Consider the following 25,580-nt stretch of genomic DNA (forward strand, 5'->3'; position numbering starts at 1 on the left):
GGTCCGGTCAAAACTTCAATAGATACTTGTCCAATTGGATTGCAAAATCTGAATTAGTTTTATTATACTTCACTTGAGATGTCGGGATAGACCTCTTCATTGGGCTCACGAGAGAAATTTTTTTTATATGATGAATGACGAATTTACCATTATTATATATATTTAACCCTTTTATATTTGAAAGTTTTGTTTCTAAAGGGGAGATTTTTTTATTTTTTTTTAACCTTCATCATTATGCTCTTTGTTCCTATAATTAATGGATTATCGAGTGTTAATGTACTCTGTGAACGTAGGGATCATAATGATTGTCAACCTGTGTCAAAATTTTTATATTTTTATGAAATTTCTACCCATGTGTTTTTCTTAAAATGATATCTTCTTAATTCTTATTATAGTATCATATTTTACATCAAAGGCCCGGAGATAAGGAGAAGTCATGACACCATGTAGTATGTGTTCAACATTACTTATGTTGTAAATATTTTCATTTTTCAAGATCAAAATGGCAGACAGATTATATTTGAATATCTTTCATTTTAAAAAACATTGAAAAAAAAATTAGAATTTCATAAAATAACTCATTTTACATGCTGGCCCAAACATTTTGTCAGCGTATATGAACATGTAGAACCATTTCAAATGGAAGAAACAAGATGCAGATACATGGTGAGAGAGAAACTAAGCTTAGTATGAATACTGTAAGGTCCAGAGAGAGACATTAGCATCTCCTGTATTTGGGTATTGAAAAATTCGTGTTGGAGAAGACAGAAGAGAGTGCCTTTGCAGTTGGGTTGGGCTGCATTTCCTCACACTAATGGTTGGAAAGTTGGACCACTCTCTCCTTTGATCCATGTAGCAAAAGAGCAAGGCCTGATTGATAAGTGAGAACTCTAAATCATGCTTTCTAGGAATAGTCTTAGCATTATTAAATTTTATTAAACATGGGACATATTTTTATTTTATTTTATTTTTTGGGCAAAATAAGGATTTTTATAAGGGGCAGCATTATTATTACTGCTATATGACGCTAATTTTAAAACCATAACCAACATTATTCAGATTACCCAAATGCAAATAAAAAGCACTTTTAGGGTCATAAACAATTCTGGGCTTTCAAGAAGCTAATTCAAACATTGCTACAATGTTTTAGCCCCTCCTTGATCCCATCAAACATAGCTTCTGTGTGATGAAAAAAAAAACAGGCACAAATGGAAGTTCAAAGCCATGGATGTGATGAGAGAGTACAGACTTGGAGAGCACTCATCTTGGGGTGGGCTTTACTATCTGTGAAACTCATGAGGGGCTCCATGATTTGCAATTTGGCATTTAGCTTCCAAACTCAAAGAGAACTACCGGCAACCAAAATACGCACTTCATCCTTTTAATGATGGCAGATAACATGTTGGGTCTGGGTATATGGGCCGGGGAAACCACAGGAACAAGTTTAAGCCAGGATTACCCACTCCATTCAGCCTAGGCTGCACCAAAACATCCTCTCTGACTCTGATGTTTGCCAATTAATTCTGTGCCCAGACAACGAGTGTGTAAAATAATGCTCAAAACCTTTAAATACTGTCTAAATTTCAGTTACACGAAGGGCCAAAATATTCAACAAGGGGATGAAGGATGCAACCTCAGGTCAACGACGGAATGATGATGGACCTGCAAATGAATAGAGAGAAGAAACCGGGACATTCCCGGGTTCAGGCCTGGCCTTCTGGTAGTGGTGTATCTGATCATATTTTAATGGAGCATCAGAAGCATAGGTTGAGTATATCCTCTCCAGGGTATCAGCCTCTCTCATTCGCATCTGATCGGTCTCACCCAAGTAGGGCTCTGCCCTGCCACTAAGAAAATAAGATCCCGCCCTGACTTCCTCTCTTCTTGGTGGTGGTGGATATGTATCCACAGGTACACTAGAATAAGTGCTATAATATGGATCTCTTGGGTAAGCAGAAGCAATAGTTACAGTTGCAGCAGGGATTGAAGATGGCAATTCGCGTCTTGCACCAAGATGTGAAGTAAGATACTCTCCTTCATTTATAAAAGTAGTGTGACGAGGAAGAGGTTCTCCATGCACAGAAGCAGCGTTCTTTAAAAGGTGCCCTCTTTCAACTACAGCAGCAGCAGGATTTGCAGTTGCAGGAAGGACTGACAATGGCAATTCCCGTCTAGCCTGAAGACCCTGAGTCCGATACTCCAGTTCATTAACAAAAGGAGGATCTCGGCCTACATGTTCTTGTCCATGAGCAACATCCACGTATATAGGGGCCTCTTGCCTCAGAAGGTGCTCTCGTTCATGAGCTGGAGGAGTCATATTCCTACTTGCTCTCTGAAGGCCATAAGTTCGATACTCCTTTTCACTCATAAATGAATCAGGAGGAAATTCCTCTACCCTCGGCTGGTACCTTTCATGAGACAGCACAGGGTAGCTCCTAGCATCACCTCTAGTGCTTGCTCCCTGAAGACCATAAGTTCGATACTCCTTTTCACTCATAAATGCATCACGAGGAAATTCCTCTGATCGAGTAGATGCTGCCTCTCTGTATGCAATAGGATGGTGTCTTTCATGAGACAGCCTGGAGTAGCTCCTAGCATAACCAATGGTGTTGGGATCCCTAAGCAATGGTTTACTGTGTGAATGGGATTCTCTTTCTCCTCTGTAAACTTCCCTATCACGCTCTCTTGCTCTTGCTCTGGGTGGAGAATGGATAGGCAGTGCTTTTGAATGGATTTCAGTGGGTCGGAAAAGTTTCATGAGTTTCTTAACCTGCATGGGAAAATCATGATTCTATCAATACAAAACTATGATGGAATAATGACTGCCAAAACTTACAGAGGAAACTAGGGTTCCGCACTTGTTCCATAGTAAGTTCTGTCTTGAACTTGTTAGTTTTGTCATAATTATCCTTGATTGCCTTTTTGAAGATGCTCTCAGGTAATGGATAACAGTCCATGTGAACAGTAAAGCGCACCTGAAAACTGAGAGATATCAGAACATAAATTGTTTACACTGGCAATAAAGAAAGAGTATTTTTGTTAAACAGAGATAAGCTATAATGAAATGTGACCTGAACAGGGAAGGCCCCATCAAAAGCTTCAGGCTCAAGTTTCATGCCGCCAGACGAGGATGCCTTGTAGATTCCATGCATAAGCTTGAGATCAAAATCATAAAGAAAAAGCTTAAGCCCAGGTTTGACACCCAACACAAGATCTTTCTTGCTTGTTGATACACCCATTACATGATAACGAAAACAATCAGGTTTCGTCTTCGCACTGCACATAAAGATTAAACCACCGAGTTTTTCTTTGTTCTTTTGGTTCTCGAGGTTCTTTTCCAACTCATGACACTCGTCTTTGTTTTTTTTTGGTTGGTCCTTTCTCATGTGGTTTTCATAATTCTTTTCTTTATTCCTTTCCTTGCTTTTTGGCTTCTTAGTCTCGTGTCTTTCAGCTTTGCTAGTTCCTTCTTTGCCGTTTGATTCACTGCTTCTATTCTGCTTGCCCTTTACTCCCTGAATCTGTAGAGCACCTGTGGCTACTTTGGCCTTGAAAATGTTCCTAGATGGAGATCTCTTCTCAATCTTACGTTCAGGTTTCAAGGATTTTGGAGTTTTCTTTTCAGATGATGATGGCCTTTCAGAAGCTCCAGCAGCATCCTCAGCTTTCTTCTTGTTTTTCTTGTCTGCCATGGTTCATCCAATGAGCCAAACTAGCTAAAGGAAAATGTACTCCTGCAAACCATAGCCACATTTTAGCAATGAAACAATTTCTCTTTATGTAGTCAGGATTTGTAAACTGTGGAAACATATAATTGAACAACAATATATGTAAGATTACAGCTATACTGCTGAGTTTATCATGACCCATGATAAATATGCTCAAACAAATATAAGCTGATTTTCTCTGTAAGTCCATAGAGGAATGTGGTTAACCAATGGAAGTATAAACCCACATTCCAACGACAGGAATGAAGAAAGTAATTCATATGCTCTGTCAATAGTTGATATCTCTATTTACAAGGATTTTACCAAAATGGAACACCACAAACCCTCGTGAACATAACTTTCAAGCAACTTGTATAGGGTTCAAAGTCGCAATATTGTTCATTGACTCGGAAGGTACAGAGGCACATCAGTCTTGGTAATTCTGATTGGTTTTAGACAATAAGCAAAATATGTTAATTTAATAGCTCAAAATTTTAAAAAATTATATATAATTAATCAATATGATAAAGCAATTATATTTTTGTTAATTAATTATTAAAATATATTAAATGATATTCTTTTATATGAACTTGATCATTTTTTAATTATTTTTCTTCATTTGTAAGTATAATAAACTTATAAACTCAATTATAGATCAATTAATTTATTAACCGTTTATATTTATAACCATATAAATATTCATGTTCTCACCTTTATGCCCATAGCCATACAAATATCCCTGTTTGCCTTCCAAAAATATTTTTGAAATCCCATCTTCAACCCATACATCTAATCAATAATGCATAGTGCCAAATAATAACATAATACAATACCATATATATTATTGGCATGTAAAAAAATACCCAATACCCATTCTTTTCCTAAATCTGAATCTTCTTCTCCAGCTAGGGGTGAACCTTTGATCTCAAGTTTTCAAGGTCCGTGAAGTACAACCGAAGATGTCTATGCAACAAAAACAAAGGCACCACTGAGATGTTTTTGCCAATAGCAAAAAGGATTTAAAGACGATGATTAGAGGAAGAGAGAACATTGGTGTCGAATCATTGCTTCTCAACTTTCAATTGCCACAAAAGCATTAGCAGGCAACAAAGAAAGGTGATTTTGTGGATGAAGAAGAAGAAGAGGGATTTGTGAAGTAACTTAGGGTATTGGAATTTGGGGTTCAACCTGAAACTCGATATGAGTCAAATGAGATTTTTTTTTTCCAAAAAAAATTGGCCAAGTTAGACGATTCAAGGCAAGTTAGTACTAAGTCAGTGTTCAATGTGGTAACTCGTAACTCGGGTATCGGAATTGTCTCAGACCCTACTGAAGGTGAATACGACTCAGTTGAGTTGTATCAAACTTGGCCAATACTTTGAACCATGAACTTATATTCAGGAATGATAACTAGTCTCCATGGATTTCTTGATATCCCACTTTGAGTTCAAATGCTAACAGAAACTTCAAGGTGAAAGCTAACTTTTATTCTTAATATATGATATAATCCTAGTCCACACAAGGTTTTTCATGACTCACAAGGACTTCCAAAATTACCTTTGTTCTTAACAGAAGTTTCTTTGTTACCTTTTCCTTCCTATTCTTTCCAATCCTCATGGAATATGGTTAACTCAAAGAATCAAGCTTGTGGAACAACCATCATCACAACAAAAGTTTTATGTAAAACAAGAATGAGAAAGTTCATCAAAAGTAGACTTGCATAATTGTCAATTTTCATGACCCATGATTACAGCTACACTGCTAAGTCTATCATGACTAATGATGAATATGCTCAAACAAATATCAACTGATTTTCTCTGTAAGTTCATAGAGGAATGCAGCTAACCAATGGGAGTATAAACCCATAGTCCAACAACAAGAATGAAGAAAGTAATCTATATGCTTTGTCAAATAGTCAATAGCTCTATTTACAAGGATTTTGCCAAAATGGAACACCACAAATCCTCATGAATATAACTTTCAAGCAGCTTATACATGGTTCAAAGTCGCAGTATTGATCATTGACTCAGAAGGTACCGAGGCACATCGGTCTTGGTAATTTGGATCGATATCGGACAATATGCAAAATATGTTAATTTAATAGCTTAACAAATTTTTAAAAAAAATATAATTAATCAATATGATAAAGCAATTATATTTTTGTTAATTAATTATTAAAATATATTAAATGATATTCTTTTATATGAACTTGATTATTTTTAATCATTTGTCTTAATTTGTAAGTATGATAAACTTTAAACTCAATTATAAATTGATTAATTTATAAACCGTTTATATTTGTAACCATATAAATATTCATGTTCTTACCTTTATGCCCATGGCCATATAAATATCCCCGTTTGCCTTCCAAAAACATTTTTGAAATCCCATCTTCAACCCATACATCTAATCAATAATGCATAGTGACAAATAATAATACAATATAATACCATATATATTATTGGCATGTAAAAAAATACCCAATACCCATTCTTTTCCTAAATCTGAATCTTTTTCTCTAGCTAAGGGTGAATCTTTGATCTCAAGCTTTCAAGGTCCGTGAAGTACAACTCAAGATGCCTATTCAAGAAAAACAAAGGCACCATTGAGATGTTTTTGCCAATAGCAAACAGATTTGAAGACGATGATTAGAGGAAGAGAGAACATCGGTCTCAGATCATCGCTTCTCAACTTTTAATTGCCACGAAAGCAGTTGCATGCGACAAAGAAGGGCAATTTTGTGGATGAAGAAGAAGAAGAGGGATTTGTGATGTAACTTAGGGTATTGGAATTTGAGGTCCAACCTAAAACTCAGTTTGAGTCAAATGAGTTTTATTTCCTAAAAAAATTGGTCAAGTTAGATAATTCAAGGCAAGTTAGCACTAAGTCGGTGTTCAATATTGTAAATCGTAACTTAGGTATCGGAATCGTCTTGAACACTGCTGAGGTGTATATGCTCGGTCGATACTTTGAACCTTGAACTTATATTTAGGAACAATAACTTGTCTCCACAGATTTCTTAATATTCCACTTTGTGTTCAAATGCTAACAGAAACTTCAGGGTCAAAGCTAAATTTTATTCTTAATATATGATATAATCCTAATCCACACAAGGTTTGTTGCAACTCACAAGGACTTCCAAAATTACCTTTGTTCTTAACAGAAGTTTCTTTGTTGCCTTTTCCTTCCTATTCTTTCCAATCCTCATGGAATATGGTTAACTCAAAGCATCAAGCTTGAGGAACAACCATCATCGCAACAAAAGTTTTATGTAAAACAAGAAAGAGAAAGTTCATCCAAAATACGCTTGGATAATAGTCAATTTTCATTAAATGAAAATTAAAAGTATGGTTGGGAACAAGGGTGGTTGGTGTTGGTAGGAGGAAGATATTATGAGGGTGCTTAAACAAAGATGGTAAGAGAAGGAAGGTTTATCCACAATAAGGCAACTGGCCTATGGGCTGTCTTTATGATACAAATTGTCTGTTTGCTTACCAACCGCATGAATTCAAACTTTGGTGGAGTGGTAGAACATTTATTCACTACTAGAAACAAGATATAGTTTTGCATCTGCCACCATGAAAAAAAATTAAGCTTTGGCTGTGATTAAGAAACGATGATAACAGAGAAGGAAAGATAATATGTTACTAAACGTTAAGCCGTTTAGGGCTGGATGCATAAAGCAAGCTGTATGTTCCAATTGCATTGACAGAAAAATAATTATTCCTTGCACAATGAGCAATAAATGTAAAAACCTTATTTTCTTCTATCAAAAAAAGAAGGTCTTGACCTTTGTTCATATGCTGAGCAACATTAGATGTTGCCAAGTTCCATTTTATAAGCATACAACTTTTTGATAGTTTTCTTTTCTTTTTCTTTTTCTTTTTTTTCATTTTGTTTGGTCTCGATTGGGACTAAAACCTGGAACTTCCCATAAATCCACCCCAACCCTCTACCACTTGACCCAAGCTTCAACGGAATTTTCTGAGCAGACAATGTCAATGATGGAGCTAAAACTAACAAAAGATGGGTAGCAAGTGTATCAGATTTAGATGTGCGAATCTTGGAAACAAAGCAGTCACTGGGGACAAAGGAGTATATTCAAACAGTCGGACTAGACATGTGGAAAATTTAAACTGGTGCAGAAGCACAACCTAATGGTCTAAATTGCAGTCTAATAATCCTCTGGACTAGATGATTTTAGATCATCAATTTATAGAAGTTTCCAAACACTACATTCTTTATGAATTTTGGATCCATAAAGCATTAAAAATCCAATTCTAATTCCATTTATACCAATGAAGTTGGCATTGTGACCTCCAATTCCATCCTACCAAACGCAGCCTGAAAAGGATGGCATCCAGCAGCAAAAACAAATCCTTTTTGTCACATTTCAATTCGAAATACTACGAAACCCTAGCCCTGCAGCTGCTTGACGTGAAAACCGACAAAACGGGTAAATGTTTTGTTGTTTTAGTATCCGAGGAACAATAAATTCAACTCAACGAAACCAAATAGCTGCATAACAATTCGTCAGATGGAATTTCAACGAAAACTTTGAGCTTCAAAACTTTTTTTCCTTTTGAATTTCCCAAATTTTCTCAGCAACCAAATAGACGGTGTACAGGCGCATTGATAGAAACCGACAAACACATATGTACCATAAGAGGAAAGATATTAGGGTTAGGGTTAGAGAAATACCTTCGAACGGCACCCGATGAAGAAACGGTAGGAATTGCAGAACAGAGTTGTCAAGTCACTAAGGAGAGGAGGCGGTATGTACTCTTTTCCTCTGAGCAGAGTGTATAATTGACCTCTATTTTAGACAATATTACATCCTATGCCATGGCCTTTATTGGAAAAAGTTGAACAAAACATTTTCAGAAAAAAAAAAAAAGTTTAATTTGGGGGTATTTTGGGCAAAGAAAAAAGTTGTATTTTCTCAAAATTTAACAACATAATAACAATAATTTTTACTACAAAAATTTGTGACACAATTATTTCATTATCAAATAAAAATTTAAAACTTATATTAAGACTATGTTTATTTCCTTATATTTGATTCTCAAATTAAATAAAAGAAAAAAATACTAAAAATAATAATTTTTTAAAAAATATAAGAAATTATAAAATAAAAATTTTATTTATTTTTAAAGTATTTAATTTTTATAGAAGACAAAGGAAAAAATTTCCAAAAAATATATTTTCCAAATTTTTTCCATCTAGTTTAAGAAAAAATTATCTGATAGCATTGTATGTGCAGCAAACATGATTACAGATCATAGAATTCCCAAGCAAAATTCTTATCATCCAGACTGAATAAGCTAATATGGTGTTATGAAAAGGAGATGCCAGTTGAGCTTAAACAAAACCCACATCTTCATTTTTTTCAACCAGGCCAATCTTGAATTTCAGAGCTCCAGTCATTTCAAGCTTGCAAAACCTCAAACAGCCCAGTACTTGTTTCTAAATCATATATAATAATAACTGAACTATACCCCCCATTCCCAAGGATCTGAAAGAATCATAGAGAAATTTGGAGCTTATTCAGTCAAGATAAACCTTGACATCAATCCCATTGTCAATGAGAGACTGAACAACTGCTCTGATTTTCCCTTCAAACTTGTCCCTATCCCTTGGAGTGTAGGAAGCTGTGTAAACATCAGCTTCTCTTGCTCTCTCGGATAAAATGCGTCCAATTGCCAAGCATGCAGGTATATCAGATCGAGACTTGAGCACAGCTTTTATATCTTTGGAGTTTGTACCAGCAACTGCAACCTGCTTACTAGTTACCCTGTGGGTCAGTGAGGCTGAAACAAAGCGCTTTGAGATCAACACATCAAGTGTAAAGGGTTCCATGTAGGCTCCTGTCCGCTGTTTAAATGATATGTGCTTGTTCGGATTCTTTGATTTCTTCTCCTTCTGATAAGTGTATGGCCTGCTATTGTCATCATCGAGGAAATCCTCTACCCCGAAAAAACTTCTTGGTGCCAAATGAGCCTGTGAAAGGAGGACACGTTAGGAAGAAGTTAATATCAAAGAAGGTATTAGTTTTGAGAGTGTAGGCACACCATCATAGGTTCAAGTCTATCATCAGAGATCCTATATATTTATCTTTCAAACACGCTTAATGTAGGCTGTTAGCTTTTGGTGGTTGCATAACACAGCCTTGATGGTAAGAGATCAAATCTCTCAATCCATTCAGATAAAGAAAATCATGATTTAATGGTATGCAACGAAATTTAGCAACTGTTTGGAAGTGATTCTGGGGAAAGTGCTTTTAGGTTGTAGTGGTTTTTTCTATGATACTTCTATCATAGATTTGTAAATGCTTTTATGAAAACTCAGTTAGGGGCCATTTGGGAATGATTATTGTGCCATTGGGGAATGATTTTTGTAAAAGCACTTTTAGCCTATAGCACTTCTATTGGTAGCACTTTTATGGAAAATCAATTAGTATTTAGCCATAAATCAAAAAAGAATTCAATAAAAAAAGTGGTTTTAGAAAAGCACCTACCAAGTGATAGTCCAAAAATCACTTCAAATAATTCTCTATAATTTTAAATTGATTTTTCACACTTTGTTAGACACCTAATTTTTGCAAGGAAAACGCTTTCAAACTTTAGAAAAAGTTTTTAACTCTTTAAGAATCACTTCTAAGCGGATTCTCCTATCAATATAAGCCAAAAAAAAGGAAAGGAGTTAGATAATATTTTTGGCAATGTGTTACATAAAAAATAAAAAGTGATTTTTAGAAGACGCATCTATGACCTACGAAGTGCCAGTTGAAGACACTTCAAGTGATTTTTAAAATTAAAAAAAAATTATTTTTTTTAACTTTGTGAACATCTAATTTATGTATGAAAAGCACTTCCAACTATTAGGAAGCGCTTTTAACCTCCCCTAAATCGCTCCCAAACAAGCTCATAATGAGTACCAATGAACTCAATAAATGCTTTATCTTTTCCTCTTAATTTCTTCCTTTGCATGCAACATTCACAAGTAGAAGTTTTTTCTAATACCAGCCACCAATTTTTGCAAGGATTAAAATAAAGTAAGTACATTGGGTCCCTATAAAATAGAACACAACTCAAAGCTGTACCTTTCCATTGTGGAAGCCACTTGTGGGTACATATAAGCAAGGCCTAAATTGATCTCTTCCATTTGCCCAGACCCCTTTGATCCATAACTTGCCAGATAGGTGCTTCAACATGTTTCCACGTATGCAATACCTTTTGGAAGAAATAGGAACCTGCTATTAACCTGCAAATAAATATAGTGAAGAAGCACATTTCAGAAAAAAAAAATCCGTATTTTGTGGTTTCCATTTGTTAAAATGAATGCACATTGTCAGCTCATCGTGGCTACAATTTACTACAACCAGGCCAAGACAACCGTCGAAGATTGCAAGAACACTGGAAGAGATGTTATAATCTGAGAGAATAAGAAAAAATACAATATAATTGTTGACATACACGTGGATAGCCATACTTGGAAACTAATGTCCAGATTGGCAAAGGAAAAACTGAAGTAAACTAAAACAGTAATTTCCATTCAACTGGTACACACACACAATAACCAAACCAACCAAAATGGGCAATGCCCATTGATGAGGTCCACAAGCTGTAGCAAACAGAGGCCAGACAAGCTAAAATGGGAAGTGCTCAATAAAGAGGGACACAAACTTGCGCATCGACACACACACACTCCACAATTGAGTTTACAAACGGACAGTAAAACAGAGATAAACGGGGAATGCTCATAAAGGAGGTAAACATAGAACCACACATTTTGATTCACCAGGATTAAATTATTCTAGACCATCAAATTCTAGAAGTTGACAACCACCATATCTCAAAATTTTGAGCAATCTCATGTGCCAAGAATCAGATAGTTTAAAAATCATATGATCACCCTCACTTTTCATTACATGGATTTCTTAAGCTAGATCTGTTGAAAAAAGTATAATCTATTTAAAACAGATCTCTAAGGTTGGATATTAACTATTGGAATCATCCATGCTAAAAATCTGTGTAAAATATCCTGATGCAAGCAAGGTGTTTGAGCTACATCTAGTTCATTAGTCTTAACAGGGGGCGGCAATGCCTAGGCAAAAAAATAGAGAGCCTATCCTTCCATTTTTGGTTTGAACATATGAAAATTTTCACAAATACATTAGGCTAAATTCTGCGCATTGCACGCATTGGACCCTGAACTTAGCCTTGTATACCCCAAGTCAATAATATAATTTTAAAAAATTATTTCAATATATCATGCACACACCAGTATTACTACTACTTAACACAACAATAAATAATTAGATATCAATTCATTATTTAATTCATGCTGCTTGTATAATAATGAATCATAGGAAGTTGCTTCTATGAAAAAAAATTGTTTCTGTGGATTTGGCATCAGAAGGATTTAAAATTCAATTCCAATTTCATTCATGTCTAAAGCAATTGAACCGTAAATTTGGCATTGGGAGCTCAAATTCCACCCACCCAAATATAAAACACCCAATTAAACAACAAAAGACCTAAACTGCATTCAAATATGCCATGTTTAAACCCACAAAACAATACTTTAACTCCTCAACGAAGGTGGGTTGACTAAGCCTAAGCCAAAGCCACTAAGGAAGAGTTTTGACTCAATATCTGCTATCTGCCCACTGCCGATAAGCATGTCTGAATAAGGCTTCTTATTAGCTTAGCCCACCCCGACCCCCTCCATAGAAAGGTCTTATCTATTCAAAAACCAAGCTATCTAGATACCTGTAAGCCCTCGGTGAAAAACCGTAATACGCTTTGAGAAAATCCAACCAGCAGACTTCCCTGTACTCAAAGTGAATTGTCTAAGTGCTCTCCCCTCTTGGCTTTGTCTCATTGTCTATCTCGTAGCAAAGAGCAGATACCCTGCAAGTGGAGATCGTGTCATTGCTACTCCGCCGGAATTTGGACTATACGAATGAAGACCTGATGCCAAGACCCTTCTTCCAGTGGGCAGAAAACTTCATCCCAAGCTACCAACTCTTTTGTGGGTTTTGATCAAATCCATGTCTTATAAACATTTTATCAAACAATTGGTGCACGCAAAAAAAAAAAAAAAAAAAAAAACCCACAAAAGAGGGAAGGACAAAAGAAAAGGAAGAGAGAAGAAGTGGAAAATGTGAGATAGAAAAACACTAGAAAAGAAAAGCGAGAAAACCTGCTGGAGTATGATGGGGAAAGGGGAAACGAAGCTATTGGGTGCTGAGCTTGTCGACCGTCTCTCTCCCAACTCAGACTTGAGAGGGAAACGAGAATAAGTCGGTAAATACTAAATAGAGATTTGGTCCAATAAACTAGGAGCGTTTATTTATATTAAATATTATGAAACCGAAAGGAACAAATTGGGCATTTGGTCTAGTGGTATGATTCTCGCTTAGGGTGCGAGAGGTCCCGAGTTCAATTCTCGGAATGCCCCCTACTCCGTATTTTTAAATTTTCGCAGAAGAGCTTTAAGGTTTTGTGACATAAAAGGTGACCTAACCCAATTTAGTTAGAGATAGTTCGATACAATTGTGTTTTGAACCTAATTAGGCTGAAAAATTAGGTTTTACTCCATATAAGTTCATCATTTAAGCCCAAGACTTAGAGGAAGTGTAAAGATTGAAAAGAAGGATATGAATTTTTTATTTTTTCAAAAATCACCTTTATTGACTATGAAAAAAAAATAGAAAAACATTAATTTAAATTTTATTTTTTCTGATTTGGAAAAAATATATATAATTTTTCAAAAGAATAAAAATAAATTATTATTATTAGTATTTAAAAATCAAACATCTTGGAAAATATATATTTTTAAAATTGTTTATATAAAAAATAACTAAAAATATGTCAAAATTATTTTTTAAAAATGATATATTTAAAAAAAATTAGTTTTCTAAAAATAATAAATTTTCAGAATAATTATTTTTTTAAAAAAAGATAAAAAAGTTTGTCAAACATTGTGGTAGAAAATACTCAAATAGTTTTAAAGGGTATATTGATATCTTCATATTTTATATTATTTCCATCAATTATGCAACTTTTAAAGCCCAAATCTTAATTTTTGGGCTCAACTAGATCAAAAACACAATTATCCATTCTTTTCTTTTAATGGGCACTTTATTATTATTTTTCTTTAATAAATAAATTTTAGAAATATGACCGATCATGAAAAATTATGCTTTGATCCATTTCCAAGGCAAACTGTATTAATTATTTGGATAACTTATTTAATATTGAATTATATCCTTCGACCTTAATTTAAAAATTCATTTTTTTTCTTTTTTCATTTTCAAATTTTAAGTGAGTACAAAAGAATTTTTCTTGGCAAGAGAAGTTTTCCCATCATAATTTTCAAATAATAAAGGGTTTATTTAAAAACTATTTTTGACAACAATTGTCTATCTTCAGAAAAAAAAAAAACAAAAACAAAAAAAAACACGTTAAATAATTAAAAAACCATTTTCTATTCTTAATAATAACATTTTTAATTGTTTTTAAAATAAAAAATAATATATTTTTAAATAACATTTTTTAATTGTTTTTATTTATTTTCTCTAACCGATTTAAAAAATAATTATACAAACATTTAAAATGATTAAAACTAAAAGATTGGACATAAAAATTATTTCTAAAATACATTTACAAATATTAAAAACATATTTCTAAACAAATTTTTATTTTATAAAACATATATATATATATATATAAAACTATTCTCAAATATTGTTTTTGAAAACAAACAGTTACAAACACATAACAAGTACCTTTGATTTAAAATTTAATAGATTAGTTTATGCCCCTAAATCTTAAGACCTATTTATGCCAATTGATATTATATTGCTGCATCATCATCTATTCATATTTGGGTTATTTAATTAAAAGGATCATTAAAAATCTAATTTTAAAAATCTAACCTTTCATCATTTTTTTTTTGACAAAAATGTCCTTATTGTCTACTTGTAAAATAATTTTTTCTTTTAAAATATATTGTAGATACTTGAAATAATTAAGGACATTTATATCAAAAATAGGTTACTCTTCAAACAAAAACATGAATAGAAATAAATTCACATGAGGAGTATTTGATCACTTTTAACCAATTATTTCATCATATTTTAATATTTTTATCAAAATTTAGTAAAATAGAATTATTTCAATATTAGGCTAAAAATTTTCCATGACTCTTCTTAAATTTATATAGCTTCCACTTTTTGTTTATTTCTAAACTTTTACTACACCAAGGTAAGGCAAATCCATTACATATGGAAATTAAATTTAAACAATAGATAAATAAAAATGGTGAGATGCCAATTAGGTCACATATTGCACTCCATTCTTAATGATCTAACATTTCTAATTCAAACAAGAAAGGGAAAAGAATCTTAAAGAATGGACACTAATGATAATGGAATATAGGGTATCAAATTATTACCATTAGTTCAAATCCTCAAACCAATTCCATTTTCGATCTTTCCAAGCACACCCAACAATGGTAATCACCATTCTGGCAACTCTTCAATCCATGCTGAAAGATTATGATAATATCAATATACCAAAAATTATTGACTTCAAGAAAAGCAGACAGACAAGATATCAAACCAAGGAATTTCAGTTGGAAGAATATCACAAGCTGGTTGTCACCTGGCTGCACCGAGGAAATTAACAACAGAGCCTAGCAAGGGGAGACGATGTACTTTCATCACACAATCCTAAAGAAAGATATTTGAACTTTTTTAGTTCATGATATGCTTCTATAGAATAATTTCTACTTTTAGCTTTTGAAGTCGAAATCATAATTTTTAAAAGACAAATCTTGGTATTGTAGAAGTAGTGTTAAACATAAAACAACTTTTTGCATAAGTCATAATAAAACTTGTACAAAAAGCAACATTTTCCTGACTTCCATATAAACTCTTTTTAAAACCATATTGTGGGGGGCTTCCCTCCACATGTCCTTCCTGGATTCAAGAAGCACGAACAAGGGAAGAAGTCTGTCTGACTCTAATGAAGCTGGACGGACCTGACTCCAGGTGGGAATGACACCAACACATATGCTTTTTGATTAAAATCTATCAAACAGGCATATTAACTCCTATTGAGCTTAAAAAATAGCTTTTGGCTTTTCAAAAGTGGATCCAAACAGGGCTGCAGAGACATAAATTCAATTTGACATGGCATTTGAGATTTGAACAGATTCCTAGAAATTCATGTGCACACCATTCAGGTCATCTGGTTTAAGACCATGGGTGAGCTGGTGAGTTTTCATGTCTAGGTTATAACCATTGACCAAGTTTACAGTTCTAAAAGAGACAAGAAGCAAGCAATACAGTCTAATTTCAACTACTCCAGACTGGAGACAGAAATCCTTTGAATTAATAGCACATCTCTTTCTGCAGATCCGCACAAGCATGAATTATCACAGCTAAGAAACCCAGATCAAAATTTGAGGTGCTTAGATGCAAGTTTCAATGGTTAGCACTTACCATGCAAAACTTTGAGCTTAATGACTGAAAGTTTCAATGCCAGCAACAGAAAAGAAAAACAATTCAGGTTGAGAGCAGTAGAGGGGAAATGTGAATGGAGACAAAAAAAGACAAGGATTATGATTTCAACAATATATCCATCAATCCGTATATGTACGCATGCATATCCTACATGGAGCTGAATGGAGAACAAGGAGTTCATGCATAACCAACCCAAAGTGATTCTGATAAAAACTACGTCAAGTATCGTCAACCTTACACATAAGATTTAATTGGCTACAAATTGTAAACTTAACCTATTAAACCTCCTAATAACAGAATGTCACTCAAGCAACACTAGGATGAGATAAATTGATGGCTGGAAAATACCAAGAGAGTTTCCTTACCTAGTAGTTATATTGGAGAAGCCTTACAGATTATCATATGAAAACACAAAGGGAAAATTTTAGGGTTCTGCCCACCCAATTCCAGCTATACTGAATTATGACTGGGGCATTGGAGCTATGGAGCACTGTCTTGTCCATAAGATGAACATAGCTGAGAAACGGGAACATTCTGATAGCTTCTTTAACCAAATTTCAGCATTCAACTATTTAAGAGATTATGGATATTATTTTGATTTCTTTTAGGTTATGTTAGGTTCCCAGGAAATTTAGGGGAAAATGATAGGAAAAGAAAATGGAAAGAAAAATTAAATTCAATAAATTATTCTTATATGCTATTTAAAATTTATTTTTCTTCTTCAACTCTTCTACATAAAAATGAAACAATTTGAAAATGCACAGTTTTCTAACTAATTTTAATTATATTTGATTATTTTTTATATTTTTCATAGTATAACCAAATAAGAAAAAATAATTTCTTTTAGCATTTTTTTTTCTTTTCGTACTTTCCAAGAACCAAACATAACCTCATAGGTTCTAAAGAATTTGGAGTGACTAGTACAGAAGCATAAGGTCCCACAACATTTTGTAGTTGCAGTATCTTTTTCATGATTGTATAAGGTAATCATTTCATAAGAACTACTTCTCCTCTACAAGTATGACCCAAACAAAAAGGTTCTATGGTTGAGGCCATTCAAGATACCAGATGCAAAAGAGAGAATCATATTTGTCAAGTTTCTCCTAAATCCATTCCATTTTTCACATTGGAGCATTCTGAATGAAGCTCCTGGTTACACTAGGTTTGAGGGAACAAGATGATATATAGAACTTACCTTACTGACACTTCAATCTAAACAAACTAAAATACCAGGGACTGAAGCAGGGTCTAGCTCCCAACAGTCTGCCAGGCGGGCATCGTTCTCCCCTGTGTGTCGAACAGCAGGAATCTGATGAGAGAATCTTGGTAACTCGTCCCGGGGTATATCCAAAATACCAGTACTTGATCTTTGCCTTCTTGGAGCCTTATAAACAGATTTAAAACCATTTAGGGGTAGTAAAACTGAAACTTTTGTGCTGTGGTCATTATCTTCGAGAACTTCAACTATGTCATACTTGCAATTCACTATGTCAGAGCACATCAAATTATTTTCCCAGTTTTTATATAATGCCCAGACCTGACCCTTAATAGGTAAGATAGCAAATTTGTTCTTCCCAATGGATTCTGCTCTTATCTGATGAGAAAAGTCTGCACGTGGAAAAACCTTGGTTTTCCCATTTTTGAGTTTGAATGTCCCACAACAAACAGGCTGAACCATGTCTTTGGGAGGCGAGCAGGCTTCAAGAAATACCACATGCAACCTGAAAGAAGGAGTAGGCTCGATCTTCTTAACTTGAGCATAGTTCTTAGGCATCCTATCTACTTCACTATACAGTGCCCATAGCTGACCAGTCTGAAACTTCTCCTCAGATTTTTCCCCACTGAAGTCATAAAACTGTGCTTCCAGAATTTTATTTGAAGAGATAGATGCAGAGACAATGGCATTTTTTGTGAAACTGTTGGAACTTTGGCCCTTCACATGCAACGGAATCTTCTCATCATACTGACATGATGAAATGCTTCCTTTAGGATGAGCGCTGCCATGATGATCATCTTTGACATGAACTATATGCCTGTCAGTCTGCTCTTCAACCATAAATTGACTTGCATTTACTTGACTGTGTTTCTTGTTTAGTGCCCTTGGAGATCTTCTAAGTTTGAAGTTACCTGTTTCAAGATCATCCTTTTCATGCTTCTTAGGGGTATTGATCCTCTCATCAGCCAGATTTACATAAATGCTCCCTTTAGACTGAGTGAGGTCTCCATGGTTTTTATCTCCAATTTCCGCTTGGTTTGCACATTCACTTTGATTTACTTGACCATCTTTCTTATATAAGCCGTTTAATTCCCTTGGAGACCTTCTAAGTTCTGAGGTCTCTCTTTCAGTATCATTCTCCTCGTGCTTCATTGGCTTGATCATCGTGGGATTGTTCATGGATTTCATTTCATTTTCAGGAGATTTAGTACGCGAACCATTGACACCAGCATTGACACTTTCCTTTTCCGTCTTCAGATCATCATTACCACTAAAATCATTCAGGTTGTTAGGCAGAGCAGCAGGATCAAGTTCAAATGATCCTTTAGGGACACCTTCCCCTTCTGAGCCAGTCATTCTAAATGAGGGAATTCGATGTGAAAATCTTAACAGTTCACTAGGTGGTATTTGAAATAACACAATCCCATGCTGCACACTTTGCCGAAAGAGGCTAACAAACCCTTTCACTTTGCCTAAGTAAGCAACCCCAATTCCAGCATCCGGAACAAAATCTGACAGAATCTCCACATATTCAAATTCATATTTCCTATGGATTTCAGGGTTGGAGCTCCAATCAGTATTCCAGTTTTTGTAGATGGCCCAAGTTTCTCCCTTCCTAGGATATACAAAATAGGAATTCCTAATACCACCTTTCTCACCATGAACCTGATGAGAGAACATAGGGAGGTCTGCAGTTTCTTCTGTTTGCCCATATGTAAATTTACCACAGGCATAAGGCAATTCATTTTTGACCCAAGCAATCTCGCTTGCATCATCTGGAGAGGGCTCTAGCCAAGTGAAACGCAGCTTAAATTCAGGAGCGAAAACTTTCCTGATCCGAGCATAGAATCTTGGCATGCCATCTATTGGGTCATAAATAGCCCATATCTGATCAACAGAAAAACAATCTTCTCTCTTATCTTTATCAAAATCACTAAAATCACAGTCAAGACATTCAAGGCTCACTGGCTCGTGGGTAACATCAGGGCATGAGTTTGGTTCAGAATTAACACTGCCTTTGCACCTTTCATCATTGTCATCTGCCGTGGCTGCTGCTTTTCCATTGATCATACATCCCCCAGCTTCACTTTTTCTTTTCACAACAGTTTCTTCAAGAGGGACATTTTCTTTTTGTTTGATATTTTCCTTGCCTACATCCACAACAGAAGTAAAACCAGCAGTATTACAAGTTTTTGGTACCCCATCATCCAAAGGTTTATCTTTCCTCTCCTCACCAGTGCCCAGTGATCCATCCATTCTTGCCTTTTTCGGAGGGCTTACAAAGTCATCATCATCACTAACACTTTCATTATAATAAACATGCTGCTTTTTCCGCGAAGATCTCCTTGGTTGATGTCCTATATTAAATTCAGAATTTTCTCCAGAAGGAACGACACCTTTTTCTTGAGCAATGGCAGCTTCTTTGGCATCTTCACTACTTGAAGTTTGGCAACTTTCACTGGATTCCACAGGTAAATTTTTCCTTTTCCTGCTTGTGTTTCTTCTTGAAGATCCTGATTTCCTGGGTTTATCTGCATCGGACTTGGGCATTCTAACACCTTTCTTACTTCCCACATCTACATTGCCATCTTCTTTCCCATTGGTTTTAGACCCCCCAATGGCTTCATCAGCGCACCTTTTCTTCTTTACTAAATCTGGCCCAGCAGTTTTACTGTTAAAACTTCCCTGAGATCCCATGCTGCCAGGGTTCATTGCAGGACTTTGTGTCTTCACTTTAATGGGGCACTGATTTGGGACTTCATTATGAAGTGAGAATGCAGGCTGACTCCAAGTTGCTCCTGGTGGCACACTCTGAGCCCCTAAATCATAGGCAATGAAGGATTTCTGGCAAGTTTGACAACGCAAAACTCTGTTCATAATATCCCTGTAATATTGGTACCTTATACTACAAAAAGGGCAACATGTCCAGAATGTTTGCTGGCCATCAGATAAACCTGGTTGTGTCTGCTGATGAGGGTTCAAACCCACACCATGAGGATTGGCAACATTTGGAAAATTGTTCTGAACCCCATATTGTTTTCTGACAAATGAGTTCCTATTCAGCTGATGAGGTGGTGGCTTTGGAGCAGTATGCTTCAGTGACACTCGATACTTCATATCATACGCAGACCGCTTCCCCTGGTCTGAAAGTATTCTATTTGCTTCTCCAATAAGCTTAAAAGCAGCTTCAGCACCAGCAAACTTATTCTTATCTGGATGAAGTAGAAGGGCAAGCTTTCGGTATTGCTTCTTGATGATAGCATCATCAGCTGCTTGTTCAACTTTAAGGATTCCATACCAGTCCATTTCAGTCCCATATATCTTGTTTTGGGCAGAACAGTGAACATCACATACAGTTAGCAGCTGGGAAATGTTCTCAAGATCAGGGAAAAGTTGTTGAGCCCTTTGTGCTATCCTCCGGGCTCCTATGAAGTCACCACTTTGCATCTTCTTTTCTGAAATTACTTTGGCCCTCAAGGCCTCTTCCTTGTTGCAGTCCATGGGAGATTCAAAAATCAAATATCATGCACAACCAAAGAGGCAACAAGATACACCCGCATGTGGTTCACACATCATCCAAAATCTTCACTCTGCATCCAACAAGCCAATTGAATCTATATCAAAGTTAACCTCAAATTAACCATTTCTCATCTTACTTTTTGCTTCAAGAAAAAGGTTAATGAAACAATAAATTCATCTTTAAAACTAATATCACTGTAGAAATGATAATGCACCCACCATTCTGGTAACAAGCATTGATGAGAGAATCAGTCAGCAGATGACATACGAAGCACTTCTGCTTCACACTCAGAAGATTCCAGGCAGCCTATTGACAGAAATAAAACCCCAAACACCATGGAAGCCAAAACCCTAGACTTCAATACCTGCAATTCATATCTCACTTTACAGATCAGAAAATTTAAATAGGGTAAACCATGTTCACTGAACAGGCAGGCCTAATTGCATCTCAGAATAGACACAGAATATAGATGTCCCTAATTTATACAGAAAAATACATGCTATTTGTTTTCATTTCAGAAACCGAAACATTTTTTTAAAAGTCCATCTTCATTTCTACAACCAAATAGGCTCTCCAAGTCATAACATTGACTCCGTCCAAGGGGCAATTCAGGAAAGCAATTCAGAAAATCAATTATTTTACACACCAATAATAGAAACAAAGAATAGAGACTTTCCATTTCAACCATAAAAGCAAAAGAATGAAGATGACATCAATGCCATACATAAATCTGAAAAGAAACAAAAAATAATCACAAAATGGTAGTAAGTTCTAAATTTTGGATCTGTTGATACCAGAAACCAGAATAAATTTTTAAAAACAATTTTGTTTTCAAGAACAAAATCTCAATGAACATGTTCCAACTTATCAGAATATGATGAACATGTTCTTACTTATCCGAACACAATGCACATGTCCTTTTCGGATTGTTTCAATAGTTAAGGTGCCTATAATAATTAACATTTTTTTAAAGATAATAACTCATTTTAAGAAAATGTTTAAAAACAAAAAAAAATCTAACCTTTTTTTGTTGTTTCCATCTTCTAGTTTCAAAAAAGAAAATATTGTTCTTATTTCCACTAACAATGAAGCCCTAACTTTTAGAAAAACGTGGGGATCGACTTAAACAGGAAAAAAAAAAAAATCAGATATGAAACGGGCATGGAGGAGGGAAAAGTTCTAATTTCATCTTTTAACTGCAAACAATATTTTAGAACTTTCTGAAAATGACCCAGTTTCAGGAAATGTTCTTGAAAACATGTTGCCAAAAAACATATTTACCATCATTTCAAGTTTTTTTATATTTTCAAAAAAAAAAATCTAATTTCCTTTAACAATCAAGCTTGATGTTTTGAAACAAATAAACCAGGACACAATCAACTACAACATGGAAAATATCAAATTTAAGTTTCAAATGGAGGAAAACTTTGAATTACAACAAATGCAGGCACTACAAACAACATCATGAGTAAAACCAAACACCTCCATTTTAACAAACAATGAACACTCCACCTCCATTCCAACCAAAACCTTTTAACCCGTTTCCGCACCGTTTGGATGCTGAGAAAATTGTACAAGGTGAAAGAAGAAAAGATTTAAAAAACATTTCCACCGCTTCAGATCAGATAAAACCAAAACCTCCCCTCAACTGAACCTAATACAAACAAGAAACAACACCATTCCGAGCCAAAATTTTGCTTCAACTTCTCTCCCTTCATTTCTCAGCATCCAAACAGCCCTCAAGTGGAAAACCAAAAACACAAACACTTAAACAAATCAACAACCCTAATTCTCCCAAAAATTAAAATTCAAAAACAAAAACCCACCCCTGAACTCAAAACTAGATTCCATAACTTCTGAAGAAACCAAAACCCGAAAAGGGCGTTACAACAAATAAATCACCAAAACTACATAAAATATAAACCCTAAATAGAAAATGGAAAACGTCCAGTACAGAAAAATCAAAATGCAACCCCATGAAGAAATTTTTTTCATTTAAAATAGTAAAAATGTTTTTGAAGAAAAACCCTTGAAACGGTTAAGAGAAGAAAAGCTAGCATCAGAGAGGAGAGTGGAAGTGAACTTACTTTCTAGGGTTTAGAGTGAGAAAGGTAGAGTGAGTGTGAGGGAAAAAAAATGGAGTGAATGTGTGTTTTATGAGTTTTTTTCTGTTTTAAAATTTCCTAATTTAGCTAATAGTGCTTTAATTTTATATGACAAGTGGCTTTAATTTTGATTGATCCATATGGAGGAAGGATCTAGAGGGTCAATGGTCAAACCTTTTCATGGACATGTGGGATATGGGATAATTTTTTTTATATATATATAAAATTAAAGATATTTATTTTCTTTTATATATTTCTAGAGTAAATGGGAGATTTTTAAAGTAAATGGTCATCACTTTTTTTAATGTTTAAATTCATGTAACATATTTAATTTGATTAATTTGTTTATTAGTTTATTTGAGTCTTATAAAATATTCTTTTGATCGTTATGATACCACGATCAAGGACAAAAATATCGGGATATATCAGTGATATATCGTGTGTCGGAGAAGGTGAATACAATATATATGTAAGATATATCGTCTGACGGAAATATCGGTAATTACGGATATATCGATAATACAAGCAAAATATCAGCTTTAAATGGGAAAAAAATCATTGAAATTTTGAAGATATATTGGACATATCGGTGAAAAATTGGTAAAAAATTGAATTATTATAAATAAGTTAATTTTAATTAGTACATTTGTAATAATTTAGTTTTAAATTAATGATTTTATTTTATTTTGATATTCAAGTGTAATAATAATATAATAAGAATAAATTAACTGAGTGCATTTTTAAATCAGTATAACATTGAATTTAAATTAATATATTTTTATAATTAATTAATATATTTTCAATAGAGGTAAGTAAATTAACTTAACGGTAATATATTTAAATCACATAATTAGTATATTTATAATAATTTAACTTCATAATGAGTCTACACTTACAAAATTTACATTGCTTATCAACCGATACTATATAATTAAATTTAATATTGCAAATCATATCATACATATATTAATTTTTTTAACAAAACAACTTTAAAATGTCTATTATACTTTTAATTTCATTTTTAAGAGTTTTTTCTTACATTTTCATAAGTTTTGATGAATTTTTGGTCTATTGATATTTTGTATCAAAATATCTGACAATATATCCGATATATCTATAAAATCCAATTACCGATATTTTCATCATTGACCACAATTTGTTACTCTTTATTATATATATTATCATAAATTACATTCAACTTATTTCAGTAAAATGATATATCGTTGTTTTTTTTTTCTTTTCTTTCCTTCAAGCCCATTTTCTTTACTTTTCTTGTATGGTATTAGAGCTCTACAATGACAATGTCATCCCAAATCTTTATTGATTTTCTCATTTCCTCCAAATCTAGTCATTAGTTCTTTTAGCCCATTGGTTACAACGAAATTTAGGTGGTGTTTGTTTTTTGGTTGAATAGAAAAAGCCAAAACATTTGGCTTTTTCTATTTAGCTAAAAGTACCTTATTGATATTAACCAATATAATTAAAGTAAACTTGTTATCAATAAGTTTAGTCTAATTATGTTGGTTGATGTCAATGAGTTACTTTTAGTTGAATAGAAAAAACCAAATATTTTGGCTTTTTCTATTCAGCCAAAAAACAAACATCACCAAATTGTTGATAATTTTCTTATATGGAAATAACAAGCTCTTTATGAGTTTGAGCCTTAAGTCTAAAGGGTCTTGTTTATGACACTTTCATTTGCTCGTCTAAAATGACAACTAATGTTAATGGAAGGCTAGAATCAATGAATTGTGACAATGTAACTTGCTAGATCACTTCCATTTTCTCTATTTTTCTTGTATGGTATTAGAGCTATACAATGACAACATCACCCCAAACCTCTATTGATTTTCTTATTTTTTCCAAATCTAGTCATTAGTTCTTTTAGCCAATTGGTTACAACGAAACTTACTGATGATAATTTTATTATTTGGAAACAACAAGCTCTTGATGAGTCCGAGCCTTCAGTTTAAAGAGTCTGTTTTATGACACTTCCATTTGCTTGCCTAAAATGACAACTAATGTTAATGGAAGGCTAGAATCAGTGATTTGTAAATATGTGACTTGGTAGATCACTTCCATTTTTTCTACTTTTCTCGTATGGTTTTAGAGCTCCACAATGACAACATCATCCCAAACCTCTATTGATTTTCTCATTGGTTATGGTGAACCTTACTAATGATAATTTTCTTATTTAGAAACAACAAGCTCTTAATGAGTCTGAGCCTTCAGTCTAAAGAGCCTTTTGTTTACGACACTTCCATTTGCTCGCCTGAAATGACAACTAATGTTAATGAAAGGCTAGAATTAGTGATCTGTAAATATGTGACTTGATAGATCACTTCTAATTTCTCTACTTTTCTTGTATGGTTTTAGAGCTCTACAATGACAACATCATCCCAAACCTCTATTGATTTTCTCATTTCCTCCAAATCTAGTCATTAGTTCTTTTAGCCAATCGGTTTCAATGAAACTTATTGATGATAATTTTATTATA

The 25,580-nt window shown here is 34.2% G+C and overlaps 3 protein-coding genes and 1 non-coding gene across 7 annotated transcripts; 1 reads left to right on the top strand and 3 right to left on the bottom strand.

Annotated features, from left to right (window-relative positions):
- Positions 1–1,015: 1,015 nt before the first annotated feature.
- On the bottom strand, positions 1,016–8,533 carry LOC104881437 (uncharacterized). Of its 2 annotated transcripts, none has more exons than XM_010661706.3 (5): positions 8,409–8,533; positions 3,072–3,734; positions 2,859–2,975; positions 1,634–2,770; positions 1,016–1,523 (listed from the first exon to the last, which is right to left on the bottom strand). In XM_010661706.3, exons 2-4 carry the CDS (start codon positions 3,690–3,692, stop codon positions 1,640–1,642), a joined length of 1,869 nt encoding a protein of 622 aa, XP_010660008.1. In that variant the 5' UTR covers positions 3,693–3,734; positions 8,409–8,533; the 3' UTR covers positions 1,016–1,523; positions 1,634–1,639. The 2 variants fall into 2 exon arrangements, with proteins under 2 accessions (XP_010660008.1, XP_010660007.1); XM_010661705.3 differs by adding an exon at positions 4,032–4,149 and having other exon boundaries at positions 1,016–2,770.
- A 529-nt stretch (positions 8,534–9,062) lies between these two features.
- Positions 9,063–13,194, bottom strand: LOC100250278 (uncharacterized). 2 transcript variants are annotated; one of them, XM_010661703.3, is made up of 4 exons: positions 12,915–13,174; positions 12,482–12,622; positions 10,810–10,970; positions 9,063–9,707 (listed from the first exon to the last, which is right to left on the bottom strand). In XM_010661703.3, the coding sequence occupies exons 3-4, from the start codon at positions 10,918–10,920 to the stop codon at positions 9,255–9,257; spliced, it is 564 nt and encodes a 187-aa protein (XP_010660005.1). In that variant the 5' UTR covers positions 10,921–10,970; positions 12,482–12,622; positions 12,915–13,174; the 3' UTR covers positions 9,063–9,254. The 2 variants fall into 2 exon arrangements, with proteins under 2 accessions (XP_010660005.1, XP_002266607.2); XM_002266571.5 differs by lacking the exon at positions 12,482–12,622 and having other exon boundaries at positions 12,915–13,194.
- Positions 13,101–13,172, top strand: TRNAP-AGG (transfer RNA proline (anticodon AGG)). Its single transcript has one exon. It is a non-coding gene; the product is annotated as a tRNA-Pro (tRNA).
- Positions 13,195–17,304: 4,110 nt separating the features above from the next.
- LOC100255461 (uncharacterized) lies at positions 17,305–23,162 on the bottom strand. 2 transcript variants are annotated; one of them, XM_002266532.5, is made up of 3 exons: positions 23,066–23,162; positions 21,197–21,342; positions 17,305–21,048 (listed from the first exon to the last, which is right to left on the bottom strand). In XM_002266532.5, the coding sequence occupies exon 3, from the start codon at positions 20,957–20,959 to the stop codon at positions 17,450–17,452; it is 3,510 nt and encodes a 1,169-aa protein (XP_002266568.2). In that variant the 5' UTR covers positions 20,960–21,048; positions 21,197–21,342; positions 23,066–23,162; the 3' UTR covers positions 17,305–17,449. The 2 variants fall into 2 exon arrangements, with proteins under 2 accessions (XP_002266568.2, XP_010660003.1); XM_010661701.3 differs by having other exon boundaries at positions 17,305–21,072; positions 23,066–23,116.
- Between the last annotated feature and the right edge of the window lie 2,418 nt (positions 23,163–25,580).

This window comes from Vitis vinifera, chromosome 14 (assembly GCF_030704535.1).
Source record: "Vitis vinifera cultivar Pinot Noir 40024 chromosome 14, ASM3070453v1".
Taxonomy (NCBI): Eukaryota; Viridiplantae; Streptophyta; class Magnoliopsida; order Vitales; family Vitaceae; genus Vitis; species Vitis vinifera.

Coding starts and splice junctions, on each gene's coding strand:
- LOC100255461 (XM_002266532.5), bottom strand. CDS start 20,959: ATGGACTGCAACAAGGAAGAGGCCTTGAGGGCCAAAGTAATTTCAGAA.
- LOC100250278 (XM_002266571.5), bottom strand. CDS start 10,920: ATGTTGAAGCACCTATCTGGCAAGTTATGGATCAAAGGGGTCTGGGCA. Junction 9,708..10,809: donor GTGGCTTCCACAATGGAAAG/GTACAGCTTTGA, acceptor CTCCTTTCACAG/GCTCATTTGGCACCAAGAAG.
- LOC104881437 (XM_010661706.3), bottom strand. CDS start 3,692: ATGGCAGACAAGAAAAACAAGAAGAAAGCTGAGGATGCTGCTGGAGCT. Junction 2,976..3,071: donor ATGGGGCCTTCCCTGTTCAG/GTCACATTTCAT, acceptor CTCAGTTTTCAG/GTGCGCTTTACTGTTCACAT. Junction 2,771..2,858: donor CAGAACTTACTATGGAACAA/GTGCGGAACCCT, acceptor TTTCCCATGCAG/GTTAAGAAACTCATGAAACT.